The sequence below is a fragment of the Oryzias latipes genome, chromosome 12, assembly GCF_002234675.1.
Source record: "Oryzias latipes chromosome 12, ASM223467v1".
Lineage (NCBI taxonomy): Eukaryota > Metazoa > Chordata > Actinopteri > Beloniformes > Adrianichthyidae > Oryzias > Oryzias latipes.
In genome coordinates, this window is record NC_019870.2 from 3,797,858 (window position 1) to 3,816,618 (window position 18,761).

At 41.4% G+C, this 18,761-nt stretch overlaps 2 protein-coding genes across 2 annotated transcripts in view; both read left to right on the forward strand.

Moving 5' to 3' along the window:
* The first annotated feature begins 717 nt into the window (after positions 1–717).
* Positions 718–5,993, forward strand: LOC101175580 (betaine--homocysteine S-methyltransferase 1-like). The gene is made up of 8 exons (XM_011481463.3): positions 718–853; positions 928–1,060; positions 1,143–1,255; positions 1,334–1,525; positions 2,988–3,135; positions 3,920–4,102; positions 4,537–4,765; positions 5,552–5,993. The coding sequence occupies exons 1-8, from the start codon at positions 830–832 to the stop codon at positions 5,730–5,732; spliced, it is 1,203 nt and encodes a 400-aa protein (XP_011479765.2). The 5' UTR covers positions 718–829; the 3' UTR covers positions 5,733–5,993.
* Positions 5,994–6,133: 140 nt separating this feature from the next.
* Positions 6,134–18,761, forward strand: part of jmy (junction mediating and regulatory protein, p53 cofactor) — a 33,651-nt gene continuing 21,023 nt past the window's right edge. Inside the window, exon 1 of the mRNA XM_011481464.2 lies at positions 6,134–9,562. Within this exon, the coding sequence (XP_011479766.1) occupies positions 8,789–9,562 (774 nt within the window). The 5' untranslated portion in view covers positions 6,134–8,788. The remainder of the gene's footprint in view (positions 9,563–18,761) is intronic.

An 18,761-nucleotide genomic window follows, 5' to 3' on the forward strand; every position in this document is an offset into this window, starting at 1 on the left:
AAACTAAAATGAGAATTAAGCAGCAGAAAAAGACCAGGATAAACAGAGAGAATAGATGCAGCTGCTGAACCTGCAGCTGAGCTTTTATTCTCTGATCAGAAGTATTTTCCCTAAATTGGAATGAATATGTTTATCCAGTAGGGTAAAGAAACAGTACTTCAAAAATATTTCATTATTGAACACCATCCTGGCAAAAAACAGGGATTTTTTTCTTTCTCCTCTTTGCACAAGTTTATTTTTTGCGTTGATTCTTCATGTTTTTTTACAGTTAATCTTCATGTACTTTGCGCATATTATTTAGATACTTTGCACGTGTTTTGGATTAATCTCTCACGTATTTTGTGCTTATTCTTCAATGACGTTACACATATCGTTCACATATCTCTCTATTTCTGACGTAGAATTGTTTATTACTTTAAAGAAACCCTTCTTTACAAAGCAGTGTTGCAAAAAATATCGATTCTTAGCTACTGTTTAACAGTTCTTGACAAGATGGTGATTTAACGATTTAAATGAATTGCCGCAAATGGATAAAGAAATGCCAAAAATACCACTTAACAAAAATATTTAAGATGTTAAAAAACTGAAAAAAAAATTTGCAAACAAAGAAGAAAAACACAAGGACAGTGTGTCTGTTGATAAAAGGATATCGCTGATAAAAAATTTAGTTGAATTTGTTTTCTTACAAAAGTGAAGGGAGGGAGGGAGACGCTTTAAATGCAGAGCGGTAGGCCGGTCTTGCTCCTCTTCTGCTCTATAAAAGCTGCATCCGCACCTACAAGGATCCTTTCAGACGGACTTTGGAGCTGAAAGAACTGCTGCAGGAGCCATGGCACCATCCGGAACCAAGAAGGTGCGCCGCGCGCGCGCCTCTCTGTTAGCGGTTTGTGGAAAGTTTTGACGCACCGGCGTTTCTCCTGTTTGCAGAACATCCTGGAGCGCCTGGAGGCCGGAGAGGTCATCATCGGGGACGGAGGCTTCGTGGTCGCTCTGGAGAAGAGGGGTTATGTGAAGGCGGGACCCTGGACCCCCGAGGCCGCCGCCGAGCACCCAGAGGCGGGTACGCGCGCTCCTCCGCACCGCGGTGACCGGATGGAGCGCGCTCCTCATCCTCTCTTCCTCTTCATCCCCTGTCGTTGCAGTGCGCCAGCTGCACAGGGAGTTCCTGCGCGCGGGCTCCACGGTCATGCAGACCTTCACCTTCTACGCCAGCGACGACAAGCTGGAGAACCGAGGCAACACGCAGCGCTTCACAGTGAGCCAACGCGCGCGCGCGCGCCCCCCACGCATGCCCCGCAACACGACCGCCCCCCCCAACCTGTCTCCGCTTTAGGGGCAGCAGATCAACGAGGCCGCCTGCGACCTGGCCCGGGAGGTGGCCAACGAGGGGGACGCTCTGGTGGCGGGGGGGGTCTCCCAGACCCCGTCCTACATGAGCTGCGAGAGCGAGCAGGCTGTGAAGGCCATCTTCAAGAAGCAGATCGACGTCTTCATCAGGAAGGACGTGGACTTTCTGATCGCAGAGGTAAAAACTCACCTGGGAATCCAGGCAAAGAGATTTGATGACGTCATTATGTTAAAGTTCCTCCTCAAACTTTTCTGCAAGTTTATTTAGCAAAAAAATACAATATATCTATTTCCTAACTCATTTTTTACAAAATTAAATATTCATAAATATACAATAGTTCAACAATTTTATGCAAAGATAAATGAAATAAGAAAACTTGAATAAATTACGGTTAAAAAAAAGTATTCTTTCTTTAATTTAAATAAAATAAAATAAACTTTTTTGTAAGACAAAAAATCCACTGCCTCACAGATTATTTTGTTTGACTTTAAAATAAAGTCCCACTGTCCTTATGGGGTCATAAAATATATTTTAAAACTCCTAAGACAAGAATAGAACATTTTATGAGTATCGATAAAATAATAAAGACAGTTCAAACAAAATATTTCAAAAAAAACAGTGAAAAAAGTGTTAAATTACATAGAGCATGTAGCACTTAACCTTCTTAGTGTTAAAGTGGAGTAAAACACAACAGAAATGCTCAAATGCTGCTGTTGTCTTCTTTCTGTTATCCTTTCACTCATCATTTAATTTGTCTTCTTACTTTTTTGTCTTTTTGGGACCTAAAAGGCAATAATTTTATACATGTGCTGCTCCTGTCTTAAACAAACAAACATAAGTCACCTGACAACAGGAAGAAGAATTTCCTCTTTTTGTCTTTTGCGAATGAAAAACTAAAACTATGTCCTAGAAAACTAGAGGTTTTTTTTTTTAGATTTTGGCTAAAAACAGCATAATCCTAATTAAAAACCACTAGGAACATTTTTTTACAATAGATCTAGAAATGATCAGACTCCATGAGAGAGTATTGATGTGGATGAGCAGCTTTGTTAGCACACAAACTAAAGTGGGTATATTCAGAAAATAAAAAAAACAAACACTGGATGCACCTTATGTGAATTCCCTTCTTGTTACAAAGTAAATTATACCATGGTCCGGGTGAATACTCGATTCTGATTGGCTGCTGGGTGTGAATTAAAACCTGTTAACCGCACGGTGAAAAAAGAAGTTCCGGTCACCTAGCCTTAATGTTTTGTATCACTGCGCCGGCTTCTTGAGAACAACTTTTTGCTTCATCATTTGGACAACGGACGGCGTGCGTTAAAAAGTAATAATGCACACTTCGTCGGCCATTAACCCTTACATAGAAAAGAGGAAAAGTCTGTCAGTGAACAAAAGATTAGAAGAAGTCTGTATTTTTTGCGAAAGTAAAGTCCTTGAAAAGCAGCTCCTGTTTGATTCTGTATTTAACTACCGCTACATAACGGAAGGGAACCTGATCTTTTTTGGAACCTTCATCTCCCCGTGCAGAGAGTTGATTCAACCTCATAAACGCACAAAGCTTGTAGTTCTTCACTCGTTTCAATTTAATTTGTGAAAACGACCTTAAACAGACCCTTCTTTTTGCACTCTGCCACAGTACTTTGAGCACGTGGAGGAAGCAGAGTGGGCGGTTCAAATCCTGAAGACCAGCGGGAAGCCCGTGGCTGCGACTCTGTGCATCGGACCGGAAGGGGACCTGAACGGCGTCAGCCCCGGAGACTGCGCCGTCAGGCTGGTGAAGGCCGGTACGACCTGCACCGCACGACGCCGCTAACGCCAAATCAAGACGAAACATCACACGTCCAACTGATCCAAGTCAGACTGAACGCATTTTTTATCTTAGAAAAAAAATGTCACTTATTGAAATTATAACCCACAATCCCTCTGTCACAGAAAACCCGCCATGGCAGGAAAAGTGTTAGGAGCTTTCACAAAATTTCCTGCAAGACTTTTTTAAATCGAATCCATCCTAGATAGTATTTTACAGTTATTGTACAGGAATTTTCCTTAATTATTAAGAAGAGACGGAAGTAGCCACGATCTCTTTAAAGGCCGTGTCACACACGCTGATGCATGCGTGATCTAACTAATTCATACGTGTTTCTTCGTTCGTCTTTCCTCGATGTACGCAAATGTCCATCGAAGGTTTCTGCTGATGGGTCTCTACGTGAATTCGGTTTTAAGATGGATGGGTGGATGGAGGGATCTTTGGTTGAGAATTACGCCGTTAACATGTATTTTACATAGTTTATATATTCAGAAACGTTTATGAATGACGTTTATCACTCACGAATCACGAAAAGACTGACATTTTCTTCGTGGAGAATGTACGTGGTGGCTGCGTAACACGGCCTCGACACCGGTGTAAGTCCAGGTGGAACCAGACCAGTTTACCACAGCACAACCAATAAAAGCCTCCAACCAGCTAATGTCAGGTTTCATCATTTCAGGCTTAATGTTTAGCAGGACTCCCGGATCCGGTTTGAGCGGCTCCACGAAAGTGACTTTTGGATGCGGCTCTCCTTGCAGGCGCAGACATCGTGGGGGTCAACTGCCACTTTGACCCGGAGACCTGCGTGAAAACCGTGAAGCTGATGAAGGAGGGCGTGGAGAGGGCGGGGCTAAAAGCCCACTACATGAGCCAGCCGCTGGCCCTGCACACCCCCGACTGCAATCGGCAAGGATTCATCGACCTGCCGGAGTTCCCGTTCGGTCTGCATTCCCGACGTCACATAACCTGAAATGGGTTTTCCTGCAACACTGAGGCCACTTTGATGTACAAACACTGAAAAACACAAAAAGATTCATAATGTTCACATAAAGGTGTACATCAGCAAATATTTAGAGCTGTCTTTGTGACTCTAACTATCAAAATAGATCAAAATGCGCCTGAAATTGTTCAAAGAACGACGTTTTCTGACGAATTTCTGAAACGATGAATTAGCAAAAAAGAAAAGCAGCGAAGAAATATGAAACCAAGTAAAGACGAGGAGTTAAATACAGACTGGAAAGAAGGTCAGATGATGACGCAACACGAGGTCAGGTCGCTTCAGCCAAGATTCAGTCCAAATCTTATCTTACAGATAATTTTATCAGGAGTTTGAGGCTAAACTTAGACGTACAATAAAGTTTTTTTTTTTTTACAGCTTTGGAGCCCAGAGTGTTGACCCGATGGGACATGCACAGGTACGCGCGGGGCGCCTACAACGCCGGCATCCGTTACATCGGCGGCTGCTGCGGGTTCGAGCCGTACCACATCCGGGCCGTGGCCGAGGAGCTGGCGCCCGAGCGCGGGTTCCTGCCGCCCGCCTCCGAGAAGCACGGCAGCTGGGGCGCCGGCCTGGAGATGCACACCAAGCCGTGGGTCAGGGCCAGGTAGACGAGCTTTGGGTTCATATGTGTGCGGCGCTCTAACGTGACACCTACCCCAAATTAGCATGAAATGACATCACCACCACAGGCTTTTGCTGTTTTTTTACATGTTCTTGTGGCATTTTTCCAGCGATGGAGGACATGTCTGAAGAGAATTATTTTTATGTTGCATTTTTCGAGCATATCCTTATTCAAACGGTTGGGAGTCAGGAGCAAATGAGAACACTGTTTGAAAAAAGGTCATATTTGTGATGTAGAAAATACACAAGCTCCCTGCTCTGAGCTCTCAGCAACAGGTAAAAGGGAAGAGGAGGCGGCATTGCTCCTCAACTAAACAACGGCGTCATCATCATTAAAAGACCACTGGGAACGGTTTGAAAACAGACCAAAAGATGATCGGAGTGGAACTAAAGAAAATACCCTTTGATGAAAGTGTTGTTACTATGGTAATGGTATGGTAATTTAAAAAAAAAAACCTGTGTTGTTTTCTCTGACAGTTTCTGCAGAGCAGCAGAAAGTCATTAGAAATTCGCCTCTGAGTTGTGGACGGGACCATTGGAACAACCCCGCCCTAACAGTTCTGAGCTTGAGGATTTTCTACATCATAAATACAATCTTTTTCTAAATGAATGCTTCTAATTCACAACAATTTGAATCTAGAAGTACTCAGAAATGCAAATTTAACCTTGATTTTCTTAATAAATGTCCTCACATCACAAGAACATGTTAAAATTTCAGTTTTCATCATGGTCATTAAACTGCATGCCTTTGTGTTTCCCATCTGCAAAGGGCTCGCCGTGAATACTGGGAGACGCTGAAGCCCGCATCTGGACGTCCATTCTGCGCCGCCATGTCCAAACCTGACTGTTGGGGTATCTCCAGAGGCCACGCTGACCTGATGCAAACAAAGGAAGCCACCAGCGAGGCTCAGCTCAAGGCTGTCTTTGACAAAGCCGCCCAGAGCCAATGAGAGCCCCTCAATCAATTCAAATCTCTTCAAAAGGTGATGCAGGGAAAATTGGCATGCATGACTTCCTTGAGCCTGAACCTGCAGGATCAACTAGTTTTGAAAGCTTCTTGTGGGATTTTATCCGTCTTTGAAGGACTTTCGTAGTATTTTTACTGATTTTTACATGATTTGTACTTTAAATATACTAAGATACACTGCTTCAGTAATTCCTAACCATCAAATGATGTTATAATGCAAAAATTAAATCCTCTACTGAGTAAATATCTGTAGTCTTTCAGTTTTTTTTTCCCCCCTTGTGCTATCTTAGATGACCCCACCCTTACATTGACGTGTTCTCCCCACCATGACAAAGGTGGATAAAGGTGGAAAGATTTCATGTAATCCATGGACACCAGTGAAGATCACAAATCATTGAAGAAAAAAAGTTCAGAGCACTGTCTAGTGGGTCTAGATGACCCAACTCCCAATGTTAAAGTGCCTAGGATAGCACAAGGGTTAAAGAATATGAGGGTATGTCTCAGAACACAGTTCAGTGACAGCTCAGCCTCTTTGTTTGGGATTTGCTGCCACCTAGTGGACAATTCAGGAAGTGCCTTATTATTAGCTGTTGACAGCTTTTATATTATTCATAACTCAACATGTTTACATTCTTAAGCTAAGGTCATGCAAATAATGGTAAAATAAATACATCACATGTAATAAGCAATAAAAATGCTCATTTAAACAAACAAATAAATGTTTAGATGTAATTAAATAAGTGGCTTAATTGTTAATAAAATACTTATTTTGTATCCTTTTAACAGGAATTTTATTTTTTCCATTTTGTCTCAGAATAAAGACATCAGGGATGGTGGTGTGGACCCCATAACTGTACAGAAATGCAATGTGTGTAAAACCATGACCACCTTCCATAAATATGTTTTTGTTAATTATTTTTGACTGAATTAATGTTCTATACTTAAAAATCTAATTGAATTCACAGAAAACCTTAAAAAAGTTTAACATAAATAAACAGTTTTAAATAACCGAGATGCATTACTCCAATGCAGTCTTTACCTTAATATTTTAGAGCTATTTAGTACCTCGTTTAAGGAATTTCTTTATACAAAATTGATGGTACGCTAACTTTCAAAGTAAGAAAAATCAAGGCAGCTGGTGAACTGTAAACCAGTTTGTTTATAAGTCAAAGTTTTTGTTTTTTCAGCAAAAAATGTGTTTAGTCGAGCACATAATGAAGAACTGTTGCACCTCAGTAAATGTTCTTTATGAAGGCCTAAGAACTAAAGTAAATGCATAGGCTAAATATTTGAAAAAAAGAAAAACAAGTAGGTTTTTGTATTAAATTATTTTTTCCAAAATAAAATGACAAACTTAAAAAACATTAACAGCTGTTTGTTTAAAAAAACTGTATTGGTTCAAAATAAAGAGACCAAGAGGTTAATTACCTGAAACTAATTCAAAACCAATTGTGACTCAGTCATACTGTTTTACAAACACAACAAAACAAACACAAAAATACTTAGAATTGCATGGAATTACAAGATACAAAAAAAAAACACTAAAATCTTTTATAAGTATCTTAAATGTTGAAAATTTATTCATTTCTTTTGAAATGATTTTCTAATGAAATTTGCGAAAACTAGGAAAACTGGCGAAATCTGCCCTTTAATTAATGCACGTTCGCATTAATTAAAGGGACAGCGATCTTGGCCCTATTGGCTCGCCGTCGCTGATCGGGTCACTGTCGGTGCTTGTTGGCGTCAGTGATTTGCCCACGTGCTGATGTTTATGCTCCTCGTGCACGTCCGCCCAGTGAGAAAGAGAGATTTGAAAAGAAAATATTCATAACTTTTCGCGTTTCCTTTTAATGTTATATAGATCACAAAGAAAAACCTTAACAGTGTTTAAATGAGTTTAGCCGGATTGTTTAATTGTTAAATGTCCAAGAGCTCCTCTAGGCTAAAGTGATGCCTTCACGTACTGGAAAGAACGTGGGACTTACTTTAGCACTTTAAAGCCTTTCGAGTTACAATGCTGATTTATGTATTAGTAGGTTTCTTTAGGGAAACAACATTTGTAAATAATAGTTATTCAATAAACCTTTTATACTTAAAGACGGATTAAAGTTAGACACTTTCCCTAAAAGTGAATAATTTAGCCTTTTTTGTGACAGACCTTGGTTTTTCCACTCTAAATTGTTTTGTTTTTTAATAGTCTTGCTAAAAATGCATTTTCTTTGGTCTGATTTTGAAAAGAAAACTGAAAGGGGGATTTATTTTTTTCTTTTTAAATTTATAATAATTCTCAAGTGTTTACCCTTGTTTTGACACTTTTGTACAGTTTGTACATGCAGTTGGTCTTATACAATTTAATTTAGTTTTTCCCCTTATAACATATTCACAATGATAACCATATAGAAATATTAACAAATTAAATGCATTTAATCTAAAAAACTATTATTCAATGTATAATCATCTATTTTTAATCATGATAAAATTACTTGACCTTTTTTGTTCGAGGTTTGCTTTAAATTAAAGAACTCAATTTGCAAAATATTTTCATTTTCTGATTTACAACTTTCCTGGCCGACTCTGAACGTTCCATGTGGTTTAAATCCCTCCCCGGACGTGACGTATTCACCCTCTGCTTGTAAACACAAACTCACACGTGACACCTAAAGCAGAGCTGCGTCGCACGGCCGCATTGTGTGAGCGGACAAAGAGTCGCTGTGCACGCGGGCATCGGGCACGCGGGCGGCCAGAGAAGCGTTATGGCAACAAACACTCGGATTCTCCAAAGTTAGCCGGCTTTTCGGTGTTTGTCACGCCGGCGTTTGCTGCTCGTGTGGCCGCTTGGACTTCATGTTTGGCCGCTCGGAGGAAAAACGACCTCAGCTGCGTTTTCAGCCGCAGTTTGTTTACGAAGCTTTTGTTCAAATCCTAAATTTAGCTCGCTGTTTTTTTCCCTGTGTGTGTTTCTTTTTGCTAATAGCATCTAGAATTCCCGCGTCCGCCGTTTTTTCTCCTCGATAATTAGGCTTATCGCGGCTGGATGAGATGTCATTCGCCATGGAGGAGAATCTGGAGTCCGGATGGGTGTCCGTTCGGCCCAAAGTGTTCGACGAGAAGGAGAAACATAAATTCGTCTTCATCGTGGCGTGGAACGACGTCGACGGAAAGTTCGCCATAACTTGTCACAACAGAACCGTCCAGAGACGGACCACCGTTCTGGACCTGGACCGGAGCCCCACGGCGGAGGCGCCCGCCGCGGCAGCACCGACCGCGGGGAAACTTCCGAAAAGTCCGGCCAGACCGAGTCAAGGAGCCGGAGAGAAGAAGCCGGACGTCAAGACGTTCGAGAGCCACACGGTCGGGTCCTGGGACATCGTGACTCCTAAGGAGATGGACGTGGATTTCCCGGACCCCGTGGACGTGTCTCCGGATGACCAAGCGGACGGCGGCACCATCAGCCGGGAGGACTTCAGCTGGGCCGGACTGTTCTCCTTCCAGGACCTGCGGGCCGTCCACCAGCAGCTGTGCGCCGTCAACTCTGAGCTGGAGCCGTGCCTGCCGTCCTTCCCGGAGGGGCAGTCCGGCGTGTGGACGGTGCTGTTCGGGGCCCCCGGCCTGCCGCAGGTGGAGACGGACTCGCTGTGCTACCAGCTGCAGGTGTACCTGGGTCACGCCCTGGACACCTGCGGCTGGAAGATCCTCTCCCAGGTGCTCTTCTCCGAGAACGAGGACACGGACGAGTACTACGAGAGCCTGGGGGAGCTGAGGCAGAAGGGCCACGAGGATGCTGTGGATGCGGCCAGACGGCGCATGCAAGAGGTGGGAGTTGCCCGTTTCCTCCACCCTTCACGTGTAGACCTCCGAACGCCAGTCTGCTGCTGTCAGGGGTCATGAGTACACCCACCCGCGCTCTGCTTCCTCCTTTTGTCCTCCTGTGATCCACCATCTGTTGCTGGACGTCCACAAAGCCAGAAACCTGATCTGTCATTTGCCATCCCTGCCCAGCTGGCTGGGGTTTGAAGCAGGAGAACAAACGGAGGTGGAGTCACAGGATGATGGACGGACAAAGCGGTTGGGTTGGTTTTCCTTCTCAGCTGAAAACCATATATTTAGCTCGGGAGGCATGACTGTCAGGCTTACCTAACTGCTGAGACAGACAACAAACCCAACCAGAGTTCAGGGAACGTCTGTAAAACCCTTCCAGCACTTTTGGTTTGAGCTTCTTGATACGAAAGCAGCCTTGTGAGGAAAATTGATGACAGAACAATCACCTGTACTGTCACAGCCGCACTTTTCTAACCCACACCTTGTCTGTCGTCATGCCGATCTGTCCTGAAATTCCAGCGATGGTCGTGAAACACAGTTTAACAAAGAGCTGCTTGGTGATCATTTTCCAGGATAAAGTCCGGTAGATTCCGTTTTGATGTGTGGGGAGTGTCGGGTTCGTTCAACCATCATTCGGTTGGGTTTGGTTTCACATTGCGCGCTTTAAATTGTCGGAAACCTGTTATGTTGTCCAAAGTCGGGAAGAAAAAAAAGCCTCGTTTCCACAGAGCAGTGCGGTATGGTCCGGTCCAGTTCAGAATGGTCCAGGCTGGGGCTGCACGATACGAGGAAAATTTGCGATATTAGTGATCAATATTGCGATGACGATATAACTTGCGATGCATGAAGAAATAGCAAAACATCCAACATAATTTCCATTTCCCTGCAACAGTTTATTTAAATTGGAGTCAACATAACTTAACTCCAAATGTTTTAGCACATTTAAGGTTACCAGTTATTGCAACTTTCTTCGTCTTTTGCGATTTGGATATTGCACAGCTTGATATCACGATGCGATCAATTTGCGATACATCGGGCGGGCCTAGTCCAGGCTATTCCGGTAGACGTTTCCACTCAAACTTGGACTGTCACAGCGCACGCAGGGTGAAGCTATCAACAACAACAACAACAATGGAGGTCATCCAGCGGCTCATTTTTTTCTCGCTTGGATTGTAGTTTTTCGTAAGAAGCGAAGCATTTAATGTTTGAGTGAAGATGGTGAAGACAGATATACAGCCGCTTTCTTTTGTCATAGTGACCTTCAGCCAATCAGCGGGTTTCAATAGTAGCGCCGCCCTAGCAGGTCATTCCAACCGGAGCGCCAAAATGGTACGATTCGGTCTGGCTTGAACGGTCCATGTTATTATGGAATCGTCAAAATACCAGACTGGTCTGGACTGGACTGTACCATTCCGCTCAGTGGAAAGGAGGCATGAAAGTGCCATATTTTCTGAATGATCATCTGTCGCTTATAAGGCACACCAAACTATAGCTCAGCTGATTGACTGTAAAACAAGAAATTAGGGTTTGATTCCTAAGGATGAAGTCTGCAATGCCCTTAATCTATGGTTGGCCCAAGACCCTTCGCTCTACCGCCTAATCATGTAGCCACAAGGTTGTACCGGTCCTCAAGGTTGTGTCACGGAGGGCATCCAGCGGAAAACTCTCTGCGAAATGGTGAAAGGAGATTTGCTGTGGGTACATGACCCAACGGTGAACAACAACCCAATTCTAATGCTTCAAGTAACCACTTTCAATGGAAACGTGCATTTTGGGCCTCCGCGTTCAAAAGTCTCGCAAGTGTCAACCAGCCGAAAAAGAATCATGACGGAGGGGGTTTGGGCCTGGCCGGAATTATATGATGCACAGTCTGACACCGCTACACGTTAGCCGCGTCCGCATATTCACTGGTGTTAAAAGGTTAACGTAAAGGTTGAGATCAAAGGCGAACATTTCCAGGCTCTACTTTGCCAAAAACATTTTGTTTTTTAACCTTTTTTTTTTAGCAGATTTAAAATAATTTTCTTTTTCAAAATGTCCGTTTTTAGCATATACTGTAAAAACAATCAAAGTGTGACATCACCCATAGAAAATTTCCACACCATTGCTTCCTGATACGGGCGCCAGCCATGTTAAAGTTGACTGTGATTGGAGCGACTCGGACCAATCGCTGTCGACATGGCGGCGCCCGTATCAGGAAGCAATAGTACTTCCTGTTTGGGAACATGAGAAGGGAGGGGTTTGAGCCGTCCATTGTTTTTAAAGCTGACTAAATATGGAAAACATGAATCCAGCAGAACCATCAGTGTTTCATCTCCATTTTCCAGGATTGCACGAACGAGGCGGCGGCTTAACGGAGATTCAGTTTTTGCTTCTAAATGCTGCGTTTGAGTGTTTTACAGTCCGATGAACTCATTTGTACCCACCATGATGACATGAAACCTTCTCACTCCAAAACGATCTGCTCAGAAGTTCAATCAGTCCTGATAAAACTGAAACATGTTGGTCCTTTTTTTATTGTTTTTTTTTGGAGTAAGTCCTCTAAAACAGACGGACTATTTTCACAACATGTAGCTGTTGTTTGGTTTATGGAGCCGCTGCAGATCGTCAATCACTGCTTTGGTCTTATCAGCACCAACACGAGACGCTGCTTCACCCCCCCACACCCCGTTCTCACAGATAACCAACCCAAATATGCGGCCAGATTAGCTACCCAGCATGCATCTGTCAATCATTGACCATACGGCGGTCAAAATGGGTTTATGTGTAACCCATTTGTTAAACAAACCACACCAGCATCCTGATAATAGTAACACATGATAGAAGATAATTGTTTTTAGTTATTACAGTAAAAGTGAGGAACTTCAAAGATCATTCAGATTTTTAGAAATGAGTTTCAAATTTTAACACGGAACATGTTAAGAACACGTGTAATAATTTAGAGCTTTTATTTTTTAGTAACTCCTGAATTCATCTGATTTTTGCAGAGTGACTAAAAAAATAAATGAAAATTTATTTCTAAATGTGACTTTTAAGTCACATTTGGAAATAAATTTGCATTTATTTTTTGCTGTGAGTGAGCGACAACATAAAGCAACACCGGAACCTCAGAAATCCCTGTGGGTTTAATCTCACCTTTAACACACAACAAACCTCTTTTTCTTTTGGCTCACAACGATGATTTTCTTTGAAAAATATAAGTTCAGTTTTTTTAGTGTCGCTCCTTTCTGTGAATGAAAGTGTGCGTTTTGTGTTGCTGTGTTTGCAGTTGTTCACGCTTGTTTTCCATGATCCAGTCGTTGGGTCGTCCTGCCATGCGGCGGGTGGCGGAGTCGTTTGTTTTCAGACGTTGCTGACATCTGCTTTGGCTGCTCTTTTGTGCATACAACACAAACCGCCTGCAGGTCGCGGTTCTCTGCTATTCTGAGCTGAAATCAGCGGCACGTTTAACCGAATCAACGCGGCAGATGAGGAATGAATTTGACAGGATGCTTATTTTAACCTTTAGTCTGGGTGAAAGTGTGTTTCTGACATGTTTATGGTTTTAGTTGTGTTGTTAATGTGTTGAGTATATAGTCAAATAGTCTGTTTTCCTTATGCATCACAAAGTTTTTTTAATAACAGACTTTTTTGCTTCAATTTCTTGCTAAACTGTTGTATGTTTAACAATAAACAGAAAAAAACAAATCTTTTATTTTGAGGGAGATTTTAGTGACACCCCCCCCCCCCCCCACACACACACACACACACCTCTTTTTGATGGTGATGACGGAAAAGCTCAGGCTGTTATAGGCCAAGCAGGCTATGGGGGGAAGCATTTTTAAGCATTTATTTGTTCATGTTAGGAAGTTATGGACATGTGTTTTCTTATTTTTTGGCTGTTAATGGACAGCAGAGACAATTGGAACCAGGCAGCAGTGGATGCAGTTTGTTTTTAAACCTTCATAGATATAAGCATGCAACTGCAAAGGGCTAGGGTTGGTTTGAAGCTGGAAACAGCTTCTGAAATTATTTTGCACATTTTCCACGTTTGAAGTTTTGGTCATTAAAGCGATTCATACGTTTTTCTCGGGTTCGTCGTCCCTCCACGCGCCCAGATGTCCGTCTGGGGTTTTTAGCCAACGGATGTTGATGTGATTTCAGTTTTGAGCTGTTCAAAATTTCGGTTCGTTTCAGAATTGCACAGTTTGTGTGTATTTTACGTAGTTTATAAACAAATACAATGTCAATCTTACTCAAGTTTGCGTGATTTTTGTGAGACGCACATGCAAAATTGTGGCTTTTCCTAACAGACTTTTTTATGCGTGTATAACCTTTATATCGCATATACCGCACACGTAAAATTTCTTACCTGACGCACTAATCACTTATGAATTGCATATAAATATTCACGTTTATTGCACTTCATGTTTATTTATAATTGTGTTTATTTGTACTACTTCCGTGGTTTTAACATTTGTGATACATCTGTGAAAATTTCAGGAAAAGACCACAACTTTTCCCACTTTTTCCACATATTTTCACGTATGTCTAATTTCATCTGTGCACTATCTACAAAATGTAAATAGTGGCTGTGTGACACGTCCTTAACACGTTTATGGCATTTCTATTCGTAACAACTGGTTACATTTAACAAAAACTGTGTGTGTGTGCCTCTAAATTGTCTCTTAGTTGGGAAATGTCAGTGTTTGTGTTGTTGAGTGCTGTGATGTGGTGCTAGGCTGAACTGGTGAACCATCCAGGGTGTACCGAGCTTTTTTCCCGCCACAGCTGAGGATAGGCTCCAGCAACCCCATGACTCCAAAGGGGATTCTTTGGGTTTAGAAGATAAATAGATGGACAGTGTGTGGATGTGTGCGCCTGTCTTAAAATCCCACTGCTATCATCTTTTGATCTATTTTCAAAGTGTTTCCAGTGGACTTTTAATTGTTATTATGACGTTTTTTGCCAAAGGTTAATAATCTAGGACATAGTTTCTGCAGAGGGGCAGCAGTTGATTAGAAATTCACCTTTTTCTCAAAGTGGGTCTTTAATACAGTTATAGGTTTAGATAATACGCTGATAACCATTAGATGATGTGAAACAGAAGCTGGGTTATTAAAACAGTTCTTTTTGTTTTTTTACTATAGGTGGTGGATCCCACCTTTGACCCTTACCCCAATTTATAGGTAACCAGAACAAAGGAGAGATTTAGTTGGATTACAAATCAAAAGTGGTTGGAATTTTGTTCAACTTTTACTCTCATCTACCCACAGTAGAGATGCAAGAAGAAGAAAAAAGATCTGTTAACAAGTTATGAGGTTTTAAAATGAAAACAAACTCAATTATTGCTGGTTTTACGGCTCACGCTTTGGCATGATATGGTTCTTTTGTGTTGATTCTGAGGATGTGAAAGTTTCTTTTCAGTGTTTTAAAATGGGAATCTATTTTTCAAAAGATCTTTTTTAAAGCCCGTCTCATTAAACGGCAATAAATCTGCGCTCTTTTAGCCCGGTGCATCAGTCAGGAGTCAAAAGAAAACAGCAGATTTGTCGCAGACAGCAGTCAGTCTGTAATAATCAGCTGGAACGCCCTGCAGGAATGTCTTGTAATTATTGCTCTACTTGAATAAAGGAGGGCCTTAAAGGCTAAATTTAACGTCCCGTTTTATCGAGGTAAAACAAAGCCTCAAGCCCACCGTTGGCGAGTGACGGCCTCACATGTTAGTGTTCAGAAACTGAAGGTCTGAGCTGCTTTAGAGGATTACATCTGAAGTTTGGAGAATGACATGAGTGGCTTACTGCCAATTAGTGTAATTAGTGTTGGAACACTCCCAACTGTTTTTAATTTAAGGTCACGCGGTTTTTACGCCCTTTTTCTTTTATTAAACCCTCCCGGTCTGCTCGTGTTTTAAGAGCGGCTCCTCAAAACTCGCACATTTGAGAAGATTTGAGTCCTGCCTCAACTAGAGCCGGTTCGTTTAGTTCAGGGGTTTTCCTGGACGAGCAGCAGGGGAAGGGGGTGTGTGGTTGGCCGCCGGTTGCCACGGAGACTCTGAGCCAAAGTAAACAGTGGAAGCAGTGTTGGGGCTGAATTGTGCAGTGTCCGCCCCAGTGCCCACCGTGGAGGGCCTCGGAAAATCCTCCTGGATTAAATATAACAGCCCCCTTTCATGTCTGTGGATTTCTGCAGAGAAGAGCACTTTCTTCAGCCCCTTAGATGATGGCTCGGCGGTGGCACATTTCAATATTAGCCGAGGCCGCCGTGAAGGACGGCTATTGTCCTCTGGGAATAAGAGCTGCTGCCTCCCGAGAGCCCAGTTGTACTTTTATGTGAACAAAAAGCCGTTTGGACGTTTTTCCTTCAGAACAAGGAAGAGTCTGTGAATTGTCGGACATGTGGTGTGAATCGGCAACAGTTGGAGCCCATCCTGCTCTCCTTGTTCGCCACTCAATGATTTTTATGGTACAACACCTGGCTGCAGACGTGCGCCGTGCGAACGGAGGCCTTCTCGCGCTCTTCACGGTTGCCGGGTGTTTCTACCGCTCCCGCTTCCAGTGATGCCGCCATAAAACAAAGCCGGACGAACCCGAACGGCACACATTTAACCGAAGGACCAACGCTCACATCTCAGCAATAGTTTGGCAGTTTTGGGTCGTGCCGGAGAAGACGCCAAAACATTTCAGGCTCTGGTTTTTCTTTATTCTGGGTTCTTATTGGACCAAACCAACAGGAAACATCATGCAGGTACCAAAACCACCCCTGAGCAGGATAAAAAAACAAAATCATGATGGCAATGCACACCAGCAATGAGAGCAAACTTTCTTTTAGGGATTCACATTGAAATGAACCACATTAGACTTTCTATGCGCTCATGTGGTTCATTTCAGTGTAAATGGTTAAAGGTGGAGATGAATCAAAAGAAGTAAAGCGAGTAGAATTAAAAACTTCAGTTTAAGACCCGAGAGTCAGGTTTGTTCTGCCAGGCACACGTTTTATTCCATATTCTATCATTTTCTTAAGAGGAATGTTGGTTCTGAACGGTGTGTTTGTAAACCGCTTGTGTGAATCGCCCGTTCTGTATGTCATTAGTTCTTCGTTTAGCAGATTGTTTGTTTTGCGGATCGTTTTGGAAATCGTTTGCTCTGTAGGATGTTGGTTATGTCAGTCGTTTAGTTTGTGAAACATTTGTTCTTTGGGTTTTCAATGTGCAGATCGTTCTTCCTTTAGGCCGTTTATGCAATCGTTTATGTACATTTTTCATTCAGTAGGGCGTTTGTTATTTAAATAATAAAAGTTGAGGCGAAGACTTTTTACGTTTAAAATATTCTAAATCACAGAATTGAAGAATCTTTTCCACAGAAAAGTTGGGCAGGTCCCTCTGATTCTGCACGTCTCCAGGGTTCTCATGTTTAGAAGTAATAAAAAACCCTTTTTTCACCGCTTGAATGCCTTCTGGATATGAACTCTACCATTGGAGACGGTTTTTGTTCTTTCCAAAATATTTCCAGGATCAATCCTGAAGCCGGTCTCTCTCTGTTGTTAGTTGGAGGACCTGCTTTATAAAAAAGGACACAGGTTTGTGGATTTGGCTGATCTGCCTCTCTGCTTTCAGGAAATAGAAAATCATGTCGACCACTTTAACTGTGACCGAACAGTGAGGCGCTTCATTGCTTTGACGTTTTCCTAAAGTGCCAACTTCATTCGATTATTTTAGCGCTAAAGACGAAAGTTTGTTCTGAAATAAAAGGTTTGGAAACTTTAGGTTCAGCTTATGTGAAAACATTTCACCTTTCTTTTGAATGTTATCTTCCATTTAATGTTTTTTTAATGGAGGTAATGATATGTAAGAACAACATTTAGATACCTGATTGTTGTTTGCCTCTGGAGGACGTGAACGTTAAAGCATCTCAGCTGCTTTAATAAACAGCAACAGCGTTTTTCATTTTCTCTGATTGTGCAACAAAGAAACCCAAATAAGAAAGATTCATATAATGTTAAAAACAAACAATTAAAGCGGTACAAATCTATTGGTAAAATAAAAAAGTTCCCAAATTTAGCCATAAAATATAAGATATATTCATTTATTTTTATTTTACTTAGGTTTTTAAAAAAAAAAAAAAAAATTTTTAATTAGTTAAAAAGAAAAAGGAAAATAAAAATTCTCAAAAATTGCAAAACAAGGAGGAACAATTTTGTGATAAAAAGTAGCAAAAATGAAATGTACTTCTACCTCCTTCATTAATTAAAAGCAACACAAATTAGTCCAAACCCAAAGATAAAACTCTTCTATGAATAATTAAAACAAAAACGCAAAACGATTTATCTTTAAACATTTAAGTTAAAACTTTAATATTTTTTAGTGATTATATATATTTGTGTTATTTGATGTTTTACATTTACCGATAGTTACTGAAGTTGTTCCACATATTTATTCCTTTCACCAGAGCACAATAATCTTGTATCATCAGCAAACAAAATGCAACTATGAATGTTAGACAGTCCATTCAATTTATAATTTAAACTGTAGCGATCCAAGAACAGAGCCTTGTGGCACGCCATTTGAAAATACCATATGGAATAACTATTTTTGTTCTGATAATAATAAAGTATTTAGTTATTAGGACCACATTATCAGACCGTACGTGAAATGTTACCATTTGTCTGAGAATATCTACTGTTTCAATGTTTTTACTGTGGCATGCATCCTTTTTCAGATGAATAAAAACCACCCAAATCCATTTTTTAGATCATGTTTTCATCCTGCTCTGATTCAAGGAGAAATGTTTCACCTAAAACAGTAAGAACTGTCAAAAAGAAAAGCTTTAAAAATAAAAAGAAGAGTTTTTTTTAGACACAAGTTTGACACAAATCTACTCAATAAGTGAACATTTTGGGATTAAAACCAAATAAACAGTCAAAATTTGAAAGTGTAAATCTCCTTCCATAACTTCACGTGTTTATTGATGACGACATTTATTTGAATAAAACCAAAAGTGAGTTGGAAGTTTCTGCAATTGTTCATTAACAAAAACATATCCTGAAAGCAGTGGATGAAGATGATGATGCTACATGTTGATGAAATGCTGCTCTAGAGGGTTCAGCTGTTCAACTTACTGCTGAATGAAGAATGAAGCAGATCTTTGCATTTAAGAAAATTTTTGTTATAAAAATGCATAGATTGTACATTTTTATAGTGATGCAAAGATTATGG